Raw genomic sequence first — 20,903 nt, 5'->3', positions numbered from 1 at the left:
ACCCTACAAGTAGAACTCTTTAGTGTGCAGTGTTTGGAGCTTTCTTAACTGAATTTGGACGAAATGTACACACAAAAACGTTAATATACTGGAATAAATGTCCCAGTTAGCACATACATTGTATAAAGCAGAGCAAGTCTCTTAAAACCATATACTGAGAAAAGGCATAATTTAATCCTAGGTTTTATCAAAACTCTCTCACTTTTAAGGGGAGCCAGATGCAACATTTTAGGTCAAAATCAAGTAAAGGATGAGTGCCTAAAGATTTCGCAAACTTGAGAAACAAATTCCCTTAATAATCTATTACAGTTGTAGCATAATAAATTGAGGTGTATCGGGACATAATTTTCACATGATTTCAAATTGAATTCCACTAAAGATGTGTCATTTTTCTATATAATTCTGTTATAGCCGTAACATGCGGGGAAAAGTTAAATTAATTATGACGTCATAATAGATCTAGCACCAAAAAGACAAAACTAAACCCATTTACTAGATCTTGACCTTAAGCATTGAATCATAATTTTTTGAAGATGTAGTTTCATAACTGCAGCGGTGTGTGCAAACAAATTGAGTAACATGCGTTAGCTCGTTATGACTTCATCTTTCAGAAATTATAATTCAGTGCTTTCTGAAACATTGAAATTCCATACAGAAAGATCATACAAATTATTTTTCTCATATGACCTTCTTAATGCTAATTGTGACGTCATAAACTTGTGCATTTTCCCGTATTTTCTTAAAAACTTGCAGAAGACACCAATTTTCAATGAAATTTTCTCTCAGATAATACTGTCCACAGGCATCGCCCACAAAGATTTTGAGATATGTGATTTTTCGGAGTTTATGTTTTCTGCATTACAGATAAGCTCATCCCAATCACAAGATTAAATTAAATTATTTAATCTTTCAATGTCTGCATTTTTATACAGTCATATTTTACGTTTATATGCACGATTAAGATTGTAGTTTTGTGAAATTGATATATAGGTTGCTTTGTGACCACTTATAAAAGAGTCTATATATAGAACACCTGAATCGTTTGCTTCAATGTTTTGTGTTGTTAAAATGGGGTCAATAAATGTTCGCGTGGTATTCGTGACTTTCGTTGGTTCATGGATTCTATTTGTGAGGTTATTGTTGTTATGATGTCGTGTATATGGTGTGAAGGAGGGATGTTTAAAAAATCTGTGTTTATGTCACCAACAATTATTATTCGATTGGATAATTCGACTGCTTTATCTATGGACCAGGAAAAATTTCTCTAGAAAACATTATCAATGTGTGGTGGGCGGTATATACAGCACAGAAGATAGTTAGAGTTAGGGTTTTCTATTTCAATCCATATATACATTCAATATTTGTAGGTTCTAAATCTACCCGACGACGGGCAGAAATAGCATTTGATAGATAAATCATCACACCGCCCCCAAATGAATTCCTGTCATTGCGAATAATACAGTTAAATCCCTCGATTTGAAGATTATCATTTAATATACCATTGTCTAAATGACCTAATATACCTGTGTATTGTCTGCACTCAGGTGGGAAATATAATTTGATATGGAATATCAGAATCAAATTAACTGAGTGGAATGTGACAATAGTTATTCTTTAAATTGGGTTGGAAAGACCTTACCTCGATCCTGAAATGAAAAGTGCTGTAAGGGAAGTTTCGGTTACGGAGAAAAAGAGAAGTCTTCAAAATAGTGGAGAAAAATTCACAACACTTTTGAATATTCAAGATGAGAGGGAAAAAGCTGTGTTCAATTTCCTCGTTAAAGAATGTGGTGGGTGCATTAGTTCAAAAAAGTTGAAGGAAAAGTTCTCTCCTCTTTTTGATGATTTCGATAATTGGCTATCGAGAGAAAAGAAGCTATTGAATTTTTATAAGAAAAACGGACAGATTATATACATCTTACCTTTCTTGAGAGATGCTACTAGTGTGCCCAGCAGCCGACTGCGAATCTGATGATCCCGACGATTGTCCATATTTGCATATCTGTTACAGGTTTACGCGAGGGAAATGCAGAGAAAGGGATTGTAAGAAAGGCCACTCTCTGGAAGATCTTCACAACATATGGGTTTTGTCTGTGTATGAGATGGAAGATTGGCCAAACGAAAGACCGGATCTCTTTAAAGACGTCATTACTGTGCGAAGAAAGCCTCGTAAACATTCTATTGAAGATGAGGGAACCTCAACAGCTTATTTGCATGAACCAGCATCTAGTCCTCGGAAGAGAAAGAAAGAAAAATAGAAAAGTCTTACTTTCCCATTGGTAAAAGGAATGAAAGAGGAAAAACGAAAAGAGAAGAAGACGAAAATTTTTAAAATATTAAAAACGAATTACTTTAAACGATTTGTAAATAACCAGAGATCACGGGTCGTGCAGGACCTATTTCTTATTTGAAACAAAATAAAGCTTTGTTTACAAAAATGCACTAGAATAATATTGTTTAAACGATCATTTCTGAAACCATGCAGGGATACACAACTTCATTTAATTTAGCAAGACTGCTTTTCTTCCCATCAGACATTTTGCTTTAAACTAGGTTTTTGCATAACCATAACATGTATTATGTTGTACATAGAGTTGTATATTCAAATATTTACATTTGCAAATGTTTTCCCTTATATAACATTTATCTGAGAAAAACGTATGTATAATTGTTTAAATAACTATACGGGATCAATAGAGGTCATGGATGTGCGTTTGAATATTTATGAAAACTAGGTTAACGGCACTATTTTTACTAAGGCTATACACATTTATCGATCGCTTCCGCTCATTGCAGAAGTCTAAAAATAGATATAACCAACATCAAAAATTGTGTTTATAACCGGCCGCCATATATGATATGAAAGTTTGAAGTAGTCTTGCGTTTCTGCGGAGTTAAAAAAAATTAAAGTATTTAACATTCATATAGAATATCAATAAAGAGTGCCTAAATGTCTAACAAAAACGCATAATAATTACAGTGAAATATCAGTATCTCGAATTTCATGGGAATCGGACAAAACTTCGAGATATCCGAAGTTGTCTTTCAGTTTCGAATCAGTAACTTCCTTTTATGTTCGTATATATCTTTTCATGCATACAACTTTTATTACCAATCATGTAGTCTTTTTTGTTAAGACTCTTGAAAGATATTCGCAATAAATTTTAAGAAAAACAATGTTGTTGTTCTCTTTATCGTTTATAATCATAATATCATCATAAAACAATTTAATAAATGTGCCATATTGCATTTATCTGAAACACAGCGATTTTGTACTATCCAGGCCATGCTTACGTGCTTCATGCTAAAACAGGATGTATCATCAGCGTTATTATTGAAGAACCTTTTACGTAAGAAAACAAAGAGACGATTTTTTAAAAATATAATTTAATGAAATTCAGTACAAAGCGTTATCTAGCACTACAAAAAATAATCAGTATTTATACTGTGTACGTGTATTAACAGCATATTATATTACGGAGAACTACTATAAAACATAAATTTTACGAAATAAACAATAAAAACGACAAATGGCTATCACGATTATCTCTGTATCACTAAGATAAACCTGAAAGCAATCGTACAATCAATCACATTACGCACTACAACTTAATTCATAACTGTTTAATTTAAGTTTATTGTGAAAAGTCTTTGTGTTTTATGAATTCCCGATATTAATTATATAGAGAGTATAACTAAATGCATATCGGTAATACTGTAGTATTTATTTCTGAAAACTCAAGAACTCAATCATCAGCCAAATTCTTTTAGCTCGGTAAAAACAGCGAAATTTCTCATTTCGTTCAAAAATGATAAAGACACAGTACGACACAGTACCTATGAATCATATGAACAGTTTGATTTTAGTCTAACATCCAAGAGTCAACCTGACGAAAAACTTATCATTTTAAATGGTTCAGACTTAAAACAAATAAATTAAATAAACCTAGCCTATGCACACATAGAAAATCGTTTTGGAAGATCCTACTCTGCATAGGAGGTAGAGAAGTTAATCCAGGACCTAACTATAGTGAAACCAAAATCAACAATGATAAGAGCGACATACATTTTGAATGTTAAACAAAAGGGAATGCATTTTATTTATCTTTATGTCAGATCGTTATTGCCAAAAATATCTAAACTTCGACTTTTAGCATCTAAATCTAAACCAGCAGTGATAGGCGTCACAGAAATAGGTATTGGTTAGTGAGATAAACATAGATGGTTACTCCATTCTTAGGAGAGATCGTTGTAGAACTGGTAGACTATACATACTCAATAAGTATGCATTTTCTCGATTACCAGACCAAAACAATTTGGTAGCAATATTCATCAATGTATTCTTACCACACACAAAACCTATACAAGTTGGAATTTACTACAGACCTCCAAATCAATCTGATTTCTTGGAAGCTTTTGAAAGCAGTCTTCAATCCCTGAGAGCTGAATATGAAACATATACATGTATTTTTGGTGATTTAATATTACCTTTAAACCAGCACATCCTTTGTATAAGGCATATGTCCCGATCCTGAACATTTTTGACCTACAGCAAATTATAGATAAACCTACAAGAATTACGGGTGAAACAAGTACAACTATTGTTGACCATATTTTAAGAAAACTAGAAAAAAAGAAAACCTAATGCAATTCGACACAATATCTACTGGACTCAGCGACCATTCCATTATTTACTGTTCTCGGCGCATATCAAAAGGGCATTTTAAACATCATAATACCGTAAAATTGAGATCACTGAAGAACTACAGTTCAGAAATTCTACAAGAAAAATTAATACAAGAAGAGTGGAATCAATGTTTTACAAACTGTGTGAATGAATCCTGGAAAAGTTCCAAAGCATTTTTAATAAAGTTTTAGATGAAATAGCCCCTATAAAAGGAGTTCGACTAAACAACGCACCGATCCATGGATTACTCAACAAATTCTGGACCTCATCAGTGAAAGAGACCATGCTCTTTATCAACACAGGAAATCAGGACAGAAGAAGATCATAAACTTTTTTGCGAACTAAGAAATAAGACACAAAGAGAAATAAGAAAATAGATCTGAATTTTTCTCCAATAAAATTGCAGAAGACAAGGACAACCCCCAAAAAACTCTGGCAATACCTTAAGGATATAAGACTTAAAAATAAACAAAAACAAGATATTAAAAATTTGTTTAAATAAAGATGGCAAAGTGTGTCATGACCCAAAAACCGTTGGTAATTATTTTAATGAATTTTTCACAAATGTAGCTTCAACATTTGTTTACAAATTACCCAAGCCGCCCGCGTGGCGCAGTGCTTAGAGTCGCGAAGTAAGGACTTGATCCTTTGTATAAGGCATATGTCCCGATCCTGAACATTTTTGACCTACAGCAAATTATAGATAAACCTACAAGAATTACGAGTGAAACAAGTACAACTATTGACCATATTTTAAGAAAACTAGAAAAAAAGAAAACCTAATGCAATTCGACACAATATCTACTGGACTCAGCGACCATTCCACTGTGGGACGTGGAGACCGGTCCTTTGGATGAGACCGTATAAACCGAGGTCCCGTGTCGCAGTAGGTGCTGGAACGAAAAAGATCCCTCACTGCTCAATGGCCCTGAGTGCCGAGCATAGGACAAAATTTGCAGCTCTCCACCGGCAAGTGGTGGCGTCTCCATATGAGTGAAAAATTCTCGAGAGGGACGTTAAACAACATACAAACAAACAATTTACCCAAGTGTTTAGATATTTTTATTACTGAATCTGTAACCTTTTATCATTTTATCAGAAGAAAAAAGTTGAAAATTGTAATTTTATATTTAAAACTGTTAATGAGGATTTTATTTATAAAGAACTTTTAAAACTCAATCCCAACAAAAGTACAGGTCTGGATGTCATCCCAACTAGATTTGTTAAAGACGGAGCAAACTTTTTGAGAATACCTATGACATATATGATTAATCTTTCTATCTCTTCTGGTATTGTTCTTGATGATATGAAAATAGCTAGAATCAAACCTCTGTACAAAAAAGGTAGCTCACTTGATGTTGGAAATTATAGACCTGTCAGTATTTTTAATACTGTTTCTAAGACTTTAGAGAAGGCTGTTCATACACAATTTGTTAAATATTTAGATCAATATAAAATATTATATGAATTTCAGTCTGGTTTAAGACGATATTTTTCTACTGAGACTTGTTTAAAACATTTGTATGATTTTATAAAAGGAAATATTTCAAGGGGTCTGTTTATAGGTATGGTCATGTTGGACCTTCAAAAGGCTTTTGATACTATAGATCATGAAATTTTATGCAAAAAAACTTAATGCCATTGGATTAAGAAATACTGACCGGTTCATATCTTACTTATCAAATAGAAAACATTTTGTACAATTAGAAAATATTATGTCTGATTCAGGTCCAGTAAAATGTGGGGTACCGCAAGGCAGTATTTAAGGCCCTCTACAATTTTTAATCTATGTCAATGATATGGCTTCCAGTATTGATCCTGACTGCAAACTTATTTTATATGCTGATGATAGTGCAATCTTATTTTCTCATAAAAATGAAGATTTTATTTCAGAAAAAACTTAGTGCTGTTTTCTAACAATGTTCAAATTGCCTAGAAGATAAAAAGTTATCTTTACACCTCGGGAAGACTGAATGTATTTTATTTGGATCAAGAAAGAAGCTTACAAGTGTCCAAGACTTTCACATTGAGTGTAATGGACATACAATACGTTGTATGGAAAAAGTTAAATATTTAGTTTTTGTTGAGCAATGTTTGAGTGGAGAATTTATTATTGAGTCCATTGTACAAAAAGTTAACAACAGGTTGCGTTTTTTATACAGACAAGCTGGATATAAGAAGTAAAATGCTATTATGTTCTGCTTTTGTACAATGTCATTTAGATTATGTCTGCTGTACATGGTATGCAGGTTTGTCAAAGAGTTTGAAAAAGAAATTACAAATATGTCAAAACAAATTGGTAAGATATATATTGAATTTAACTCCTTTACATTCCATAAAGTGCTTAGTTTATTAATTTTTTTTAAATATAGAAGACCGGGTACGACAACTCGGATTAAACCATGTGTATAACATCTATCATGGTTGTGCGCCATCTTATCTAAGTGAAATTTTTACTTTTAAGATCAATGGTGACTTCACACAACACCAGAGCATCCTCTAATGAAGATTTTTATATACCTCATGTGAAAGCATATCAAGCAGACACTTACTAGTATTGCATTGTAAAGTAGTATGCATTTTTATAAAACCAAACAGCCAATCAATGAGTAATATGCTAATCAATGCGATTGATCAAGCAAAACTGACACGCTGTTATTGTTGCATACTACTTTACAATGCTGTACTCAATGTGATTGGTCAGTAATATTAGTGGTATTGCAGGGTTTTGTGTTTCATATGCAAAGTACTGAATACAGGGTTATTTTCGCCCCGTGTTATTTTCGCACTTTTACACTTGCAAACAATTTTGCCCCGTTTTAAATTCGCCCCGTCACAGTTTTGTTTAAGAAGTTAAACTGTTTTCTTTGAATTCGCCCCGTCTTAAATTCGCCCACTTGTGTCTAGCGCGAAAGGGGCGAAAATAAAACGGGGGCGAAATTTTCCCTGTATACAGTAGTATTGATTCTATTGAAATCAAACATCCAATCGATTGGTAATACGATAATAATCAGTTTGTGAAATTTTACTACAGTCGATCAATCATGTTATTGGAATTATAGTATGTTCTTTACACTGCAAGGTGTTCATACTTTAAAGGAAAGATTTTCAGTATTTAAGATAATTTGACTCCATTCAACCAAACCTAGACTCGGCTACACTTACATGATTTTGAGATTATTTTTTTTCTTTGAATTAAAGAAAGAATTTAAAGGACTTCATTGAAGTTAAAATTGTTCAGACAGCGAAAATGGAGTATTATGTGAATACACCAAAATCATACAAGTACTCTATAAACGCTCAAAATTGAAATTTTCTATATAAAAACCGAATATGAATATACTTTTCAATCGATGAAATTTGGCTTAAAAATATTTTAAAAAAAATACATAGTTCTGGTAGTCGAAAGAAAGAAAGATTTTACCCTAGGGACGTTGCTTTATTATTCGAATTCATTTTTTTCTCATTGCACTAACTTCTATGAGGTCAATAGGGTTATTTTTACTTCACTAAGAGAACAAAGTTCACCGAACCCAAAAGATTAATGATTAAGAAGAAAGATATGGCATCAAAACTACTTGATAGAATTTTGAGAAAAATATCTTCTGTGATCAACAGTTGTTGAGATGAACAAGATTTTAAAAAAAAATCTATTTAGATAGGCAAATTAATGAACATTAAGAAATACAAAAAAGAAACGATTGCCTTTATAGCCATTTTGTCTTTAATAGTTATACAGATCTTACTAGTCCGGGACGATCCAGACTGTATAATAGACCGTAAGTACAACTTCTTGTAGAATTCGCAGTAAAGTTTTCTACAGTTACCCAGTGAGGTGTTACAACAGTAACTCCAACATCAAAGAGGACTACGACAACGAATGCCACTGTGGCAAAAACCCCAAAGACTACGTCGGACTTTTGATATTTGGAGATATCAATATGCACCACACTGATTTAAATTGTCGAGTGTTCTTACCTGTAATAAATTATGGAAAGCAAAGAAAACACATATTCAAGAAATTGAAACGAACATTAAAGGACACTAAGAACCGAATCAAAATATTTATGATAACGTGTTGGAGTGTACACTAGTGCAATATGACCTCAAACGATGTTAACAACAACAACAAAAATAAATAAATAAAAGATCGTCTTGGCTATGTATGTGCTTATTCATAGCAAAATTCGAGGAACGCAAGCGAATCATTAATGGACAAGAAGGTGTCGTCAATTTTTTTTAGCCAAACTATATGAATCATTACCTTTAGTCGCTTATATTGTCATGTGCAGAATCCAAATCATCCATCTTTTTCATCGTCAATTCAAGTTTGATCAGCATAGGAAATATACGAAATAATGTCTACAAAATATTTAAATTATATTATTTATCATTTCAGACGATTTGTCGCTTCATTCATGGGAGTGATTGATTATTAAATATTGGCATTTAGAGTTTACCATAATCATAATGCTTTCAGAAATAAATGAATATGGAGGAAGAACGCGAGTCAAAATAGCGTTAGAATATATATTTGAGTTGCCAAACTTATGTATTAATTTTTTTCTCTCAATTTTTTCATGCTTAACGATTTCCAAAACGAGGCAAGCCATTTACAAACAAGTTAATGAAATAAGAATATCAACAGCCTCGTTTGAAGTCATCATTGCGCAAGTTCTATGGTCGACACAATGACCTTGTCAGAAAGTCAAATGCTGACTGACGTTTTTCATGCTAATTATTAGGCCATTAATTACACACTGAATTGTGGACGGATTTTTCCGAGCACACGGCGGGTGTGACCAGTCGACAGGGAATGCTTACTCCAATCCAATTCAATTCAAATTATTCTCTTATTGTATAAAACAACATAGCGAAAATACAACAACGATATCAAACAAAATGCATGATGCAAGAGTGTACAGTTTTCATTAACCTGGAAGGGTAACTCTCTTATTAATTATATTGATGAATTTACAAAGGTTATTGATGACAGATACCTTTTACATGAAAATAGTCGCCCGCCTGGCGCAGTGGTTAGAGCGTTCGCTCTAGAGTCGCGGAGTAAGGAGTTGATCCTTACGTCGCGGGTTCGAATCCCACTGTGGGACGTGGAGACCGGTCCTTTGGGTGAGACCGTATAAACCGAGGTCCCGTGTCGCAGTAGGTGTTGGCACGAAAAAGATCCCTCACTGCTCAATGGCCTTGAGTGCCGAGTATAGGTCAAAATTTGTAGCTCTCCATCGGCAAGTGATGGCGTCCTCATATGAGTGAAAAATTCTAGAGAGACGTTAAACAATAAAAAAAAAAAAACAAACAAACAAACATGAAAATAAATTTGAAAACTTAAATTTAAAAGCACTTGGTCGACTTACATATGTTGATGGTAAATACAATTTTCTACAATCATTAAAAGCAGGACGTGACATAATGGTATTCGTCTCCAGTATCATTATTACATAAAGTACAAAATCTTTGATTTGAAAGTATCGGTAATTTATGATTACTAGTTCTAAATCTTGCTAATGTAATTATAATATTCATTGACACATTCATGTTTAAATACATGTAGTTTCTAGTTGTAAAAATACTATTAGTGAACAAATTGTAAATTTTGCCTTTACTACATGTAGATGTATCGCAATCTGAATTCCAGTTTTGTTTAAATTGATCAATCAGCGTTTGCTTAATTACAATCAAAAACCATTTTTCATTGTGAACACTCTGCGTCATAGAGACATAATTAAATCCACATTCTTGTGAAATACTTCGTATACATTCAATCCATTTAAAGCTACAATTAACAGTGTTGTACATTGATGAGCTGTATAAAAAATTATATAAAATATGACACGATTTTGTCTCTTTACATTTCAACAGCTTTACCCAAAATTTTATCATTCTCATTTTAATATTTATACTCAATGGATATCTGCCATGGCACCTAATCCCACCATTGATGTTTTAAGAGGTCCCTGTATGCTTTGCTAGCGATTTGTATTGTTTCAATTGACTTTTGAGCTTGATAACTCTTCGTTTTCTCATATTTCATTGAAATATTTCCTTCTTAGTTTCAGATTTACTGATAGTAGAGAGTAACATTGCATAATGAACTGTTGGGATGTATAGCTGTTGTCCTGTTTAATAAGACATATTGTATTTATTCTTCCCACTGTAGATTGTTTTCTATTGTATATATGCTACCTTTGATCGTTTTACTGTCTGTTCCCTTGCAAAATTTCATTTTACCAAATGCCCAGATGTCGAGTTGACTGTATTTCAAATAAAGAGCTTGTTACTAGAACATCACGCATATGTCATGTGTTTATCTGTATATATCCTGTAAGCGACTTTGGATTCTCATACGTTATGTGGTTTGTAAAGAAGATATTCCTGGGGCAAAATCCAGATTCGAAAACTCACTAATGAAAATTTAAAAAGTACATATCAAATTGATACACAATGTATTCAAAAGACAATCGAACACAAATTCATTTTTTCAAACTAAGAATTTATTTCTTATTATATAAATACAATGCATGAGAGTAAATAACAGTCCATCATAATGATTCAAAAGATATTTGAAAATGTTATAATTGTTTAATGTCAGCTCGTAATAGTGTACGAGGGTTGTGCCAGATAACGTGAACTTTTTAAATACACTGTATTTTATAAACTGTTTGCCAAAAATTATTCATTATTTGCATAATATTTACATTCAGTGTAAATTTCCTAAAGATATACACGCTATATAAAAGCGATTTTAATGTGAAACAAAATGATTAAATGATTTGAGAAACATGATGTGTAATAAAAAAACAATTACTTTCCGCAAAGTTTTACTAAATAAGTCGTTGTAATTACATAACAATTAAGCAAGATATGCAATTAAGAATTCAGCCTTTTCATGAATATTGAATAAGGAAGTGCGTAAACAGTATATAGACACGCATGTCCGCGGGAAATCATAGACGACGAGGTACGTTGCATTTTGACTACGATTATAGATAAAAGGTTAATATTTGTCATTACAGAGTAAATGGTTAATACATGTACTGGTTGTTTTAAAGAAAAGTATCTTTAAGCATTAGATGTGTGTCATCAATGTCAAAAGTTATTTGTATACCAAGCGGCCTACCTCGTTTTCTTGACGCCATTTTTGTTTATCAATCTAAAAGTAGCGACGGTGTTACATGACGCATAAATTTAAATAGAAGCATAACTTTCCTAGTAGGAAAATAAATAATTATAATTTGAGATCTTTCTAACGCGTTCATTTTCAATTGTGTAATTTACAGTATTTTCGTAACTTTATTTGCTAAACAAAATAAATAAATTTCCAATTTCAGTGTTATAGCGTGTATATCTTTAATGAAATCCATTGGAAATCTACAACATTCAATACCTTAAACCACACAATAAACCTTGTCACTGCACGGTAAATACACAGTACGAACTATATGCATTTTCAATACTTTAGGAACACCAAAATGTATATTGGTTTGGCTAAATTTAATTAAAAATAATCACCCTATTAAATAATCAATTTATCGGCACGGCATGCTGTTATAGGACCGAGGACATCTAAAAGTAAGAATTCAATGCTAAATTGTTGGGAAATAATATTTCAGTCATTTTAACAAAATATTACAAGGCTGTAGTGCTTTATGTCTGAGGAGACAGCATTTAAAAGGTACATTGTATTAAATATCGGTGGTCGGCGCACTGCTTTTAAACATAGTATTTCCAGCGATACTTTCTTTATAACCGAGTTACACGAAAATATAATGTGACAAAATTTATGATCTGGATTACTAATGCAGGAAAATGCATCAATTCAACATCATAAATGACAAATACACGTCTAATGCACAAAATTGTCATTCAGTACTGAGATGAGCGGTGTGTAACTCCTGTTCATACAGGAAAAGAGATAGTAACGAATGAATGACACAAATCAAATGCAGTATTGAATTTACGATTGAAACAAATTTCTGAAGACGCACGATTCCTGAACAAATCAATAAATTTGTAAGATTTGCTTACCTCAGATAGAAATACTATTTAATTATATAACTATTTTTCTGAAATATTTAAGTGTTGATTATGGTGCAACCGAATGTTTATATTTATAATATTAGTGAAAGACAAAAAAAAAATTAAATTGTTCACGTTTTTCTCTGGGACAACAGTCATACGGGGTAGTGCAAACCTATAAATAGAGATTGTGTTATCAGAAAACTAACAAAAAGTAGTTATGGAAACATCGTTATCAGTAGTAGTACGAAAATTCCACAGCGATAACTTTACATTGATCATACCAGAATCAAACAATTATCATGGTTAATCTTTACTTTACACATATATACATGTGCATTGTTCATCAGTATATTTCAATTCTACAAATCAATCATGGATTCATTCATATCAACAAAAGCAAATTAGTGCCTGAAAACCAAATTTAAATTATAAATTTTTGTTTTGTTTTAGGATGCTCATAGTCCATCTGACTGTATCATGAAAGGGGTGGGACTGAGTGGTATTTAATTCAAACAATCTTTTGTGCAATAAAGATTTTAATCTCTCAAATTGTCCTCTTCATGTTTCTATAAGTGTTTTAGATGAATTGCATACAGTTAAATCTGAGAATGATTTTGTTGTCAGAAACGAAACTGCTCTGGAACACTGGATATTTACATAGTCTAATAACGCTCATATTTTGAATGCCGCCTTCTGTAGACAAGGAATATTGTGCATTTTTCGTTCATGTTTCGTGAGCAAACAAAGTAGGTGACTAAAAGTACTACCTAAAAAGTAAAGAATTCTCTAAAATATCATTGTAACTTTACTATTTTATGAATCTAGATGTCTATCATTATTTTGTTACCTGCAACAGAATCACAGAAGATGAAGCCGCTGTTAGAAAGAAAGACCATCCCAACTGGTCGTGATCAAATTTTGAAACAACAATTAACGTTGATGCAAAACCAAGGAAACCTACAAAACACGTGTTTATTCAATTAGGCACCTAAGGGGTCCGTGAATATAGTAGCTACTTGGTTACCTACATTATTATCGTGTAAGATATATTTGTAATGTGTTTTGCAATCAATTAAGGCGTCTCTGAAGCCTCGTTTTGGATTTCAAGATGGTAGTAAGTCATCCATTTTTTTTCATTTGCTTTATTGTATTCCAAAATATAGGTACTAAGCATTATTTACTGTGGAATCAATATTGTTCGTGGACAACCAATATTCGTGGATTTTATGGGTCACCCCTACCTATGAGTCATAAGGTTGTCAACATTATGGTTCATTGAACCTTTTTCTATACATGTTATCCTCGAAATTACGTCTATACGAAATATTTTTAGTTTTCATGAACATTGACCAACGAATTAAACTGATTTTACACTACTATGTATTGAAATATGCTTTAATTTAATGCACCCGTAAAAATGTTGAAATCAGAAAAAAGAAAACAATTCAAATTAGAAATTAGAAATTGGTAACTTTTGAAGTATCTTCTCTCGTATTTATCAAAGAGAAAATAAGCCAGTCCTTTTTTCTTGAATCACATATTTTCAATCTTCTCATCAGAAATAACATTTATTTTATTCTTAAACGTTCAATTTTGCTAAATAAAACTGGAATAAACAAAATAGTTGCACGGTTGTTCACTGAAGGACAATGCATGAAACACAATTTGATTCGATTTGCATAGAAGTGCTTTTCAAGTAGAAGCATTTCTATAGAGTACTTGTCCCGTCCGACCGATTTTGAGATCTAAGGTTCACAATATGTACACAATGTACGAGTACCCAACAATTCAACAATTTTGTAGATTGACCAGAACCAGAACTCCTGATCCTGGAGCCACGAATTTTACAAGAATTTCACAATGAGAAGAGGCACCCTTGCTCATCATAAACATGCAATTATTCTGTATGCTAATTTAATATCTAGATTTTTAAAGAATTTATGCATTTTCACTACATGACCTTTAGAGCCCTAGAACCCCTGACCCTGGGGTCATAAATTTTACAATTTGGTAGAGAGCTGAATGCTTAATACAATCATGCCAACAGTTTGACTGCTTTATGTCCATGAATAAAGAAGAAGAATTTTAAAGATAGCACTAAATTTGATGGTTTTAGTCCCACCCCTCAGGCCCCAGGGGGCAGGAACCATGGTATTCATATTTTATGTACCCCTCTACCCACTGATGTTATATGCCAAAACTGTTGAAATTGGTTTAGTGGTTCAGGAGAAGAAGCTGAAATTGTTCAAAAGTTTACGACCGACGAACGATGCGCGTCGACAGACAAACACACAAACACCTGGGTGACTCAGGTGACTAAAAAAATAACCAACCCTTTCTGTCTTCTACACCGAACAACAAAAGTCACAACGTGTACTGTAAAGGATGAATGCACTTACGGGCATGTTAAAATTTGCGACAAAATAAACTTTCAAAGCAAGCATTTTTCTTTTAATTGCAGAAACGGTCAACATCTAAGCTACAACTTTACGTAATTACATTAGATAAAAGTATGTATTTTCGAAGTACGAAGCTGTTTTCAAAGGTAGAGGTCATTACAATTTCTTGAATCTCCGTACGATAATGAGGACGCCCACTTTTTCGCTGACTTTATACATAGTCAGCTCATGTTTGTCTATTGTTCTCCGTTTAACGGCGATTGTATATTTGCATTAATAATGTTGTGTCAAAAACAGATCAATACACAAACATGCGCTCATGGTTTAAAAGAGAAAAAACTGCTTCCTCTTACATTTGCTCTCTCTGTTGTAACCAAGGGCTGTGACATGTTGAATATTATAATTTCCCACGTGATTTCTTACCTCAGGTAACTCTGTGAATACTAAATTCCGTCACGTGACTTGTAAAGCTAACTAGGACACTGTGCTCGAACACGTTGAATTGTCAGGCATCAATTCAAAATAGTCTTTCCTCACGTGGGCGTGCTGATATTGTTAATATCGTTTTGAAACCTTTGTTAATAGTGTACTTGTGCCATACAGAATAAAGGGAGAGATGGGAAAGAGTAATCTCGTATTTTTATACACGTTATTGTAATTTATCTAGTCTAATTTTAGAGCCATTCTTACAATGTTAGCCCCAGGCCCGTAGGAGGGGGCACAATCATACATTTTCAGTTGAGGGGCACTATCAACTACCAAAATTCCTTGACAAGCAAAAAAAAAAAAAAAAAAAAAAAAAAAAAAAAAGGTCATCAGACGTTCTTATTGAGGGGGCACAAGCACGTAGTAGCTATGTTTTCTATAGTATTCTATATATCGGCAAAATTATTGGGGGGGGGGGGCACGGCCCCCCCGTGCCCCCCGGTTCCTACGGCCATGAGCCCCACCTCTCATGCATACCTAATGTTTAATCAAGGGCAGGTAAGTGTAAATTCTCTTTATCTGGAAAACAGTAAGGACAAAAAACATAAAATTATTTTATTGTATCACGGTCTAAAATCATTTAATATTTAAATTTTGGTGCCAAATTGACAGAATTCTTTAGTAAAATATACGAAAGTGAAACAAGGTTAAGATATAAAAGCAACAGAAGCGACTAAAAAGACCCAAAACCCAGCGTTAAGTGCAGTTATCCTTTAATATATTCTGTGGGGGTCCTATTTTTATGCCTCAATCCGTTAAGAATCTCAACAAGTAGTGTAATTTACGTTTACGTGCATCTGCCATAATGAGACGTTCTACAAAGAAAATACGTTCAAATGACCACTTGTCGCTTTAACAATCCACGAAAACTAAACCTGCAATAGTTTAAATGTCTTTCATCAAGACAAAATGCTACAAAAGTTACTGAAGCTTTTGAAATCATAATTTAAAGAAGACCTACTCATTTATTAGCTGAAATCATGCCTTATTGAAGAAAAAAACAACTTAGAAATAGGCTGGAACTGTATAGAAAAAGAAGAAAAAAAAATTTCTCGTAAAGGAATGTTGAGGTTAGTTTTTAAGAATTAACAATATCATGCAATCGAGATTTTGTATTTTCTTGTATTTCAGCATTCTTCAATTTACTACTCGATTCTAGAGATCTTGATATTTTGATTAGTTCATCTGAATATACAAATTTTGATGTAGTGCTTCTGTGATAATGTTCTAACGTTGTATCACCATAGAACTCAAACATAAGAGGTCTTTCTTAACTCTATTAAGCTAATTCAGAGAATCTGTGCCCCCGCTTAAGGAAAAAAGAAGAGCATGCGCAGATCCGAACCCCCCCCCCCCCTTTCCACCAGATTTTTCAGAATTATTAAATGAATACATGTTTAATGAAGCAAATTAAAAATGTGAATATGGATATATAGATTTGATTGCTTATTCTTTAATATGTGTTCAGAATATTCTTTCTATATAAAATATTTATCACACTGTAATAATGATTTTATGAGAAGTTTGCACACTCCAGACGTCATAACTTCTTCATTTCATATGTTGAATACTATCATTTTGAAAATCGAAAAAAAACATTTCAACAAAAGAAAAAGAAACATGGGGTGTCTAATTCAGCCTTTACTAAACAGTTCTATTAGATGTAATTAGAACATAATGTCCGCCGACAACCTGTATTATATGTAATAACTGTGCTAACGCTTGCTTATAAAGCAAATTAAATCCAAACATTAGGCCACATATATATGTCTATATATTCACGTTCGATATTGTCAAAATTTTACATGGTGTCTAATTTAGCCTTTATTAAACAGTTCTAATAGATGTAATTAGAATATAAAGTCCACCGACAACCTGTATTACATGTAATAACAATTTCATTGCGAAAGCTCAAAATCATCTTGAGATATCGCCCGGAAACGAAAGTGTTACACACAGACAGAATGTATGAATTTACGACCTTGACCTTTTGGCCTCAAAATCGATAAGGTGTTCCTTAGGTCACAGGGAGTTGTTATCTTAAATTATTGCAAAAGCTCAAAGGCTTCTCGAGATATCGCGGAAACGAAAGTGTTAAAACAGACAGAATTTATGACCTTGACCTTTGACCTTTTGACCTCAAGATCACCTTAAGGCCATAGGGAGTTGTTATGTAAAATTTCGAGATATCGCGCGGGAATGAAAGTGTTCAGTGAAAGTGGGGGACAAAAACTTCACAATTGTCGATGGTATTAGTGCATGTACATGTATCATCCTTTCTCACCTCCAGCAAAATAAAAGAACGAGTAACAACTGCAGCAACCTTCTGCGCATGTTTCGTCAGAGTAGTCCCCTTTGCAGCACCAGAATTTGCATGAAATACACCAGAGAAATGGGATAATCGTCAGACTCACAGATGTCGCTATGTTTAGTGCAATAACTGTCCAGTCAAAAGCTACAAAATAAAGTTATGAAAATTTATCTAACGATTGTTCGGTTGTATTTTTCAAGCTCGTAACATATTTCGATATCACCAGAAGTTTACGTTCCACTAGAATATGGACTTGAAAGTTGAATCGCTTGCATTTGTATGCAAAAGAGAAAGTAGCTATTTAAATTTTAATTTTCATCACTTAATTAAAAGTAATAACTTAAAATGTACCTTTGCAATAATATTCTTTAAATTGAAGAGTAAGGTTCATTTTATTCATATAATAGCACTGTAGATAAATTTATTTAAAAACACCCCATGTCCCATTTTAAACATCAATACAAAATAAAGTGCTTTCATTTCCTATAACAAAGTTTCTTCTGAGAGTCCAGGTATTGGGAAATAGGCTTTGTTAAATTGCAGTCTTTTTGAATGTTGCAGAAAACAGGTGTATTTTAGTCCTTCAGCAAAGAATTATTATAAGCACACCCCTCGGTCTAAAAAAATAAAATATCTTTCATATCTTCACAAATAGTTCTATCATTACATAATCGCATATTTTGGATCAGAGGCTGTGCTGTCCCATGAAGTATTAAAAATACGTTTAAACTCGACCGTTTAGAAATGTTCAAAATCTGGGGAAAATAACCCATGTATCTCCAATAGATATGCAGTCCCAAAAGTCCAATTTAAAATTAATGCAATGTAAACTAAAACTAAGCAGTTTTAATTTTTCAGAAAATCACAGGGCTAAAAGGGGCTCAAAGCGAACCTTGATCTTTTAAGTGCAATTGAGGTTTGGCTTTGAGCTAATTCTTTCTAACATCATATTTGATATTTGATTGTTTGTCTAGGACATGTATTGTGACCTGTCCTCTGAAAGTTTGTAGGAAGTTGAATCCACCGAATGCAAATTTTTATTATCTTCATTAGAGTATGTCATAAAAAACTTATAAATCTAAAGGTTTATCATTGTTGTTAAAACAATAAATTTAGATGTTAGGTATTTACTTCCAGTGTATTACTCATAAAGCTTACAAAGCCTTACCTTTTTCATTGTTTGGACAATCTACGCTGTGAAACAGACCATAATGGCATATTTTTGAAGGGATGGAAGAATTTACTGGTGTTTCATGTACAGTTAGCCAGCTGGGTGTGAAAACTCCAACATTAAAGACCACTATAACAATAAATGCAATGCAGGCAAAAAATCCAAATACCACATCTGACATGGTGACCTGGAAGTTGAATGAAATAATACTGAACATAGGCAAATTACAGTTCTTATATCTATACCAAAATACCACGTCTATACTATCAAGGAATCAAAAGTTACAATTTTTTTAATAACAGACGGTCAAATTGCATGTAGATGACATTTAAACAAATTCCATTCTAAAAGTAGGCTCGAAAATGTCAAATATATAGGATGCCTCAATTTTTATTTTTATTTATTTATTTTTTTTTTTCACAGAATAGGGTTAATACATGTCTTAGTATTTTTTTTTTCTAACGAAGATCATCGTTTATTGACATTAGTGCGATTTTATTCTTTATTCTTTTTTTTTTTTTTTTGTATGTCTCAGAAGAAATGAGTTAAAAATAATTTCACAGGTGTTTTGTACTACCTTAATTACTGGTATTGCCAAATAAGTTGAAGCCCAACGAGAACGTCAGTACCTCATTACCTAGTGATACTGACATTTAGGAAATGACCAAGGCAAACCAGTATTAAAATATTCAAGTTGGAATTCTTAAGATTGATCACTGTTCCGTATCTTCACCTTATTCGTCCCATTCTGTGAATAACCACTATTTCAATATCTCTTTGTCAGTGACATCAACCTTTATAAGGTGTTTAAATTCAAGATGTTGATACATTTGTGAAATATCAGCAACAACATACGCAAGCTTGATTTATTTTTAGTCAAGACTTCAGAGTTATAGCCTAGATAATATTTCTTTATCTCATAGCCTAACTACTTTGCTTTCCGAGGTCTGACCTTGAGTTTACATCATATGCACTCCTAGGTATTGGACAAGATAATGCTAAAAATTGAATTTATTCAAATCAATGATTTAAGAGTTATCTCATACATTGACCTTGCGAAAGACACAGAGACACATGAAAAGAAAGACGAACATCTTGATAGACACATTGTTGTGCCCCAACCAAAATGTGCCATCTTCCGACAAAAGGGACTTATGTTTAATATTAAATTGATACAAGTGCTTGCATATGTAGCTCTGTATGGTTATCAAGACCATTTTGATATTTAAACAAAATATAATATGTATTTTTAAAAGTAACAGCACATTTTACGAAGCACTTTTTTCAAAATCTGTGGATAGATTTAAAGATTATTGTAAGCAATAAATGAACTAACCTTAGGATGGTTGTCATAAGATTAAGCAAAGCTTGATATACAGATAAACGTAATATCTTCTTTCGCAGAATTAATTGTGAAAGTATGATCGTAGGGTGTTTTCTCTCATTGATAAATACGCCATGATATTATTTATAACGTTCGATTATTTTTTAAAAGAATATTTATGTGCATTTTCGATCACAAGTATAGAATTCGGATAGGGCCACGTTATAGAATCCGGATGGGGCAATGTAGTTCACTATCGCATCATCGAGCATCGACTGAAGGGTCGATAGCGCGATAATGCGGTGGCGCGATGACGACGAAGCGATGGTGCGATGACGATGAATCGATGGTGCGATGACGATAATGCGATGGCGCAACAATGGTGCGATAGTACGATGGTGAACATCGCTTCATCGTCATCGTACCATCGCGCCATCATAGCAGCACGACAATGCAATGACGATGGTGCGATAGTAAATCGCTTC

At 33.1% G+C, this 20,903-nt stretch overlaps 1 protein-coding gene across 1 annotated transcript; it reads right to left on the bottom strand.

The window, feature by feature from the left end:
- Window positions 1-13,389: 13,389 nt before the first annotated feature.
- Window positions 13,390-19,277, bottom strand: LOC133201610 (uncharacterized). Its single transcript, XM_061337403.1, has 4 exons — window positions 19,092-19,277; window positions 17,897-18,067; window positions 13,575-13,684; window positions 13,390-13,494 (listed from the first exon to the last, which is right to left on the bottom strand). Exons 1-4 carry the CDS (start codon window positions 19,273-19,275, stop codon window positions 13,390-13,392), a joined length of 570 nt encoding a protein of 189 aa, XP_061193387.1. The 5' UTR covers window positions 19,276-19,277.
- Between the last annotated feature and the right edge of the window lie 1,626 nt (window positions 19,278-20,903).

The sequence above is a fragment of the Saccostrea echinata genome, unplaced genomic scaffold, assembly GCF_033153115.1.
Source record: "Saccostrea echinata isolate AGI-Se365-2 ecotype Australia unplaced genomic scaffold, CSIRO_AGI_Sech_v1 ptg000045l, whole genome shotgun sequence".
NCBI classification, from domain to species: domain Eukaryota; kingdom Metazoa; phylum Mollusca; class Bivalvia; order Ostreida; family Ostreidae; genus Saccostrea; species Saccostrea echinata.
The sequence above is the reverse complement of the archived record's forward strand: the minus strand, read 5'-3'. Positions and strand labels throughout refer to the sequence as shown.

Coding starts and splice junctions, on each gene's coding strand:
- LOC133201610 (XM_061337403.1), bottom strand. CDS start 19,275: ATGTCAGATGTGGTATTTGGATTTTTTGCCTGCATTGCATTTATTGTT. Junction 18,068..19,091: donor TTGTCCAAACAATGAAAAAG/GTAAGGCTTTGT, acceptor TTTATTTTGTAG/CTTTTGACTGGACAGTTATT. Junction 13,685..17,896: donor GTTCTTTTATTTTGCTGGAG/GTGAGAAAGGAT, acceptor CGTGTTTTGTAG/GTTTCCTTGGTTTTGCATCA.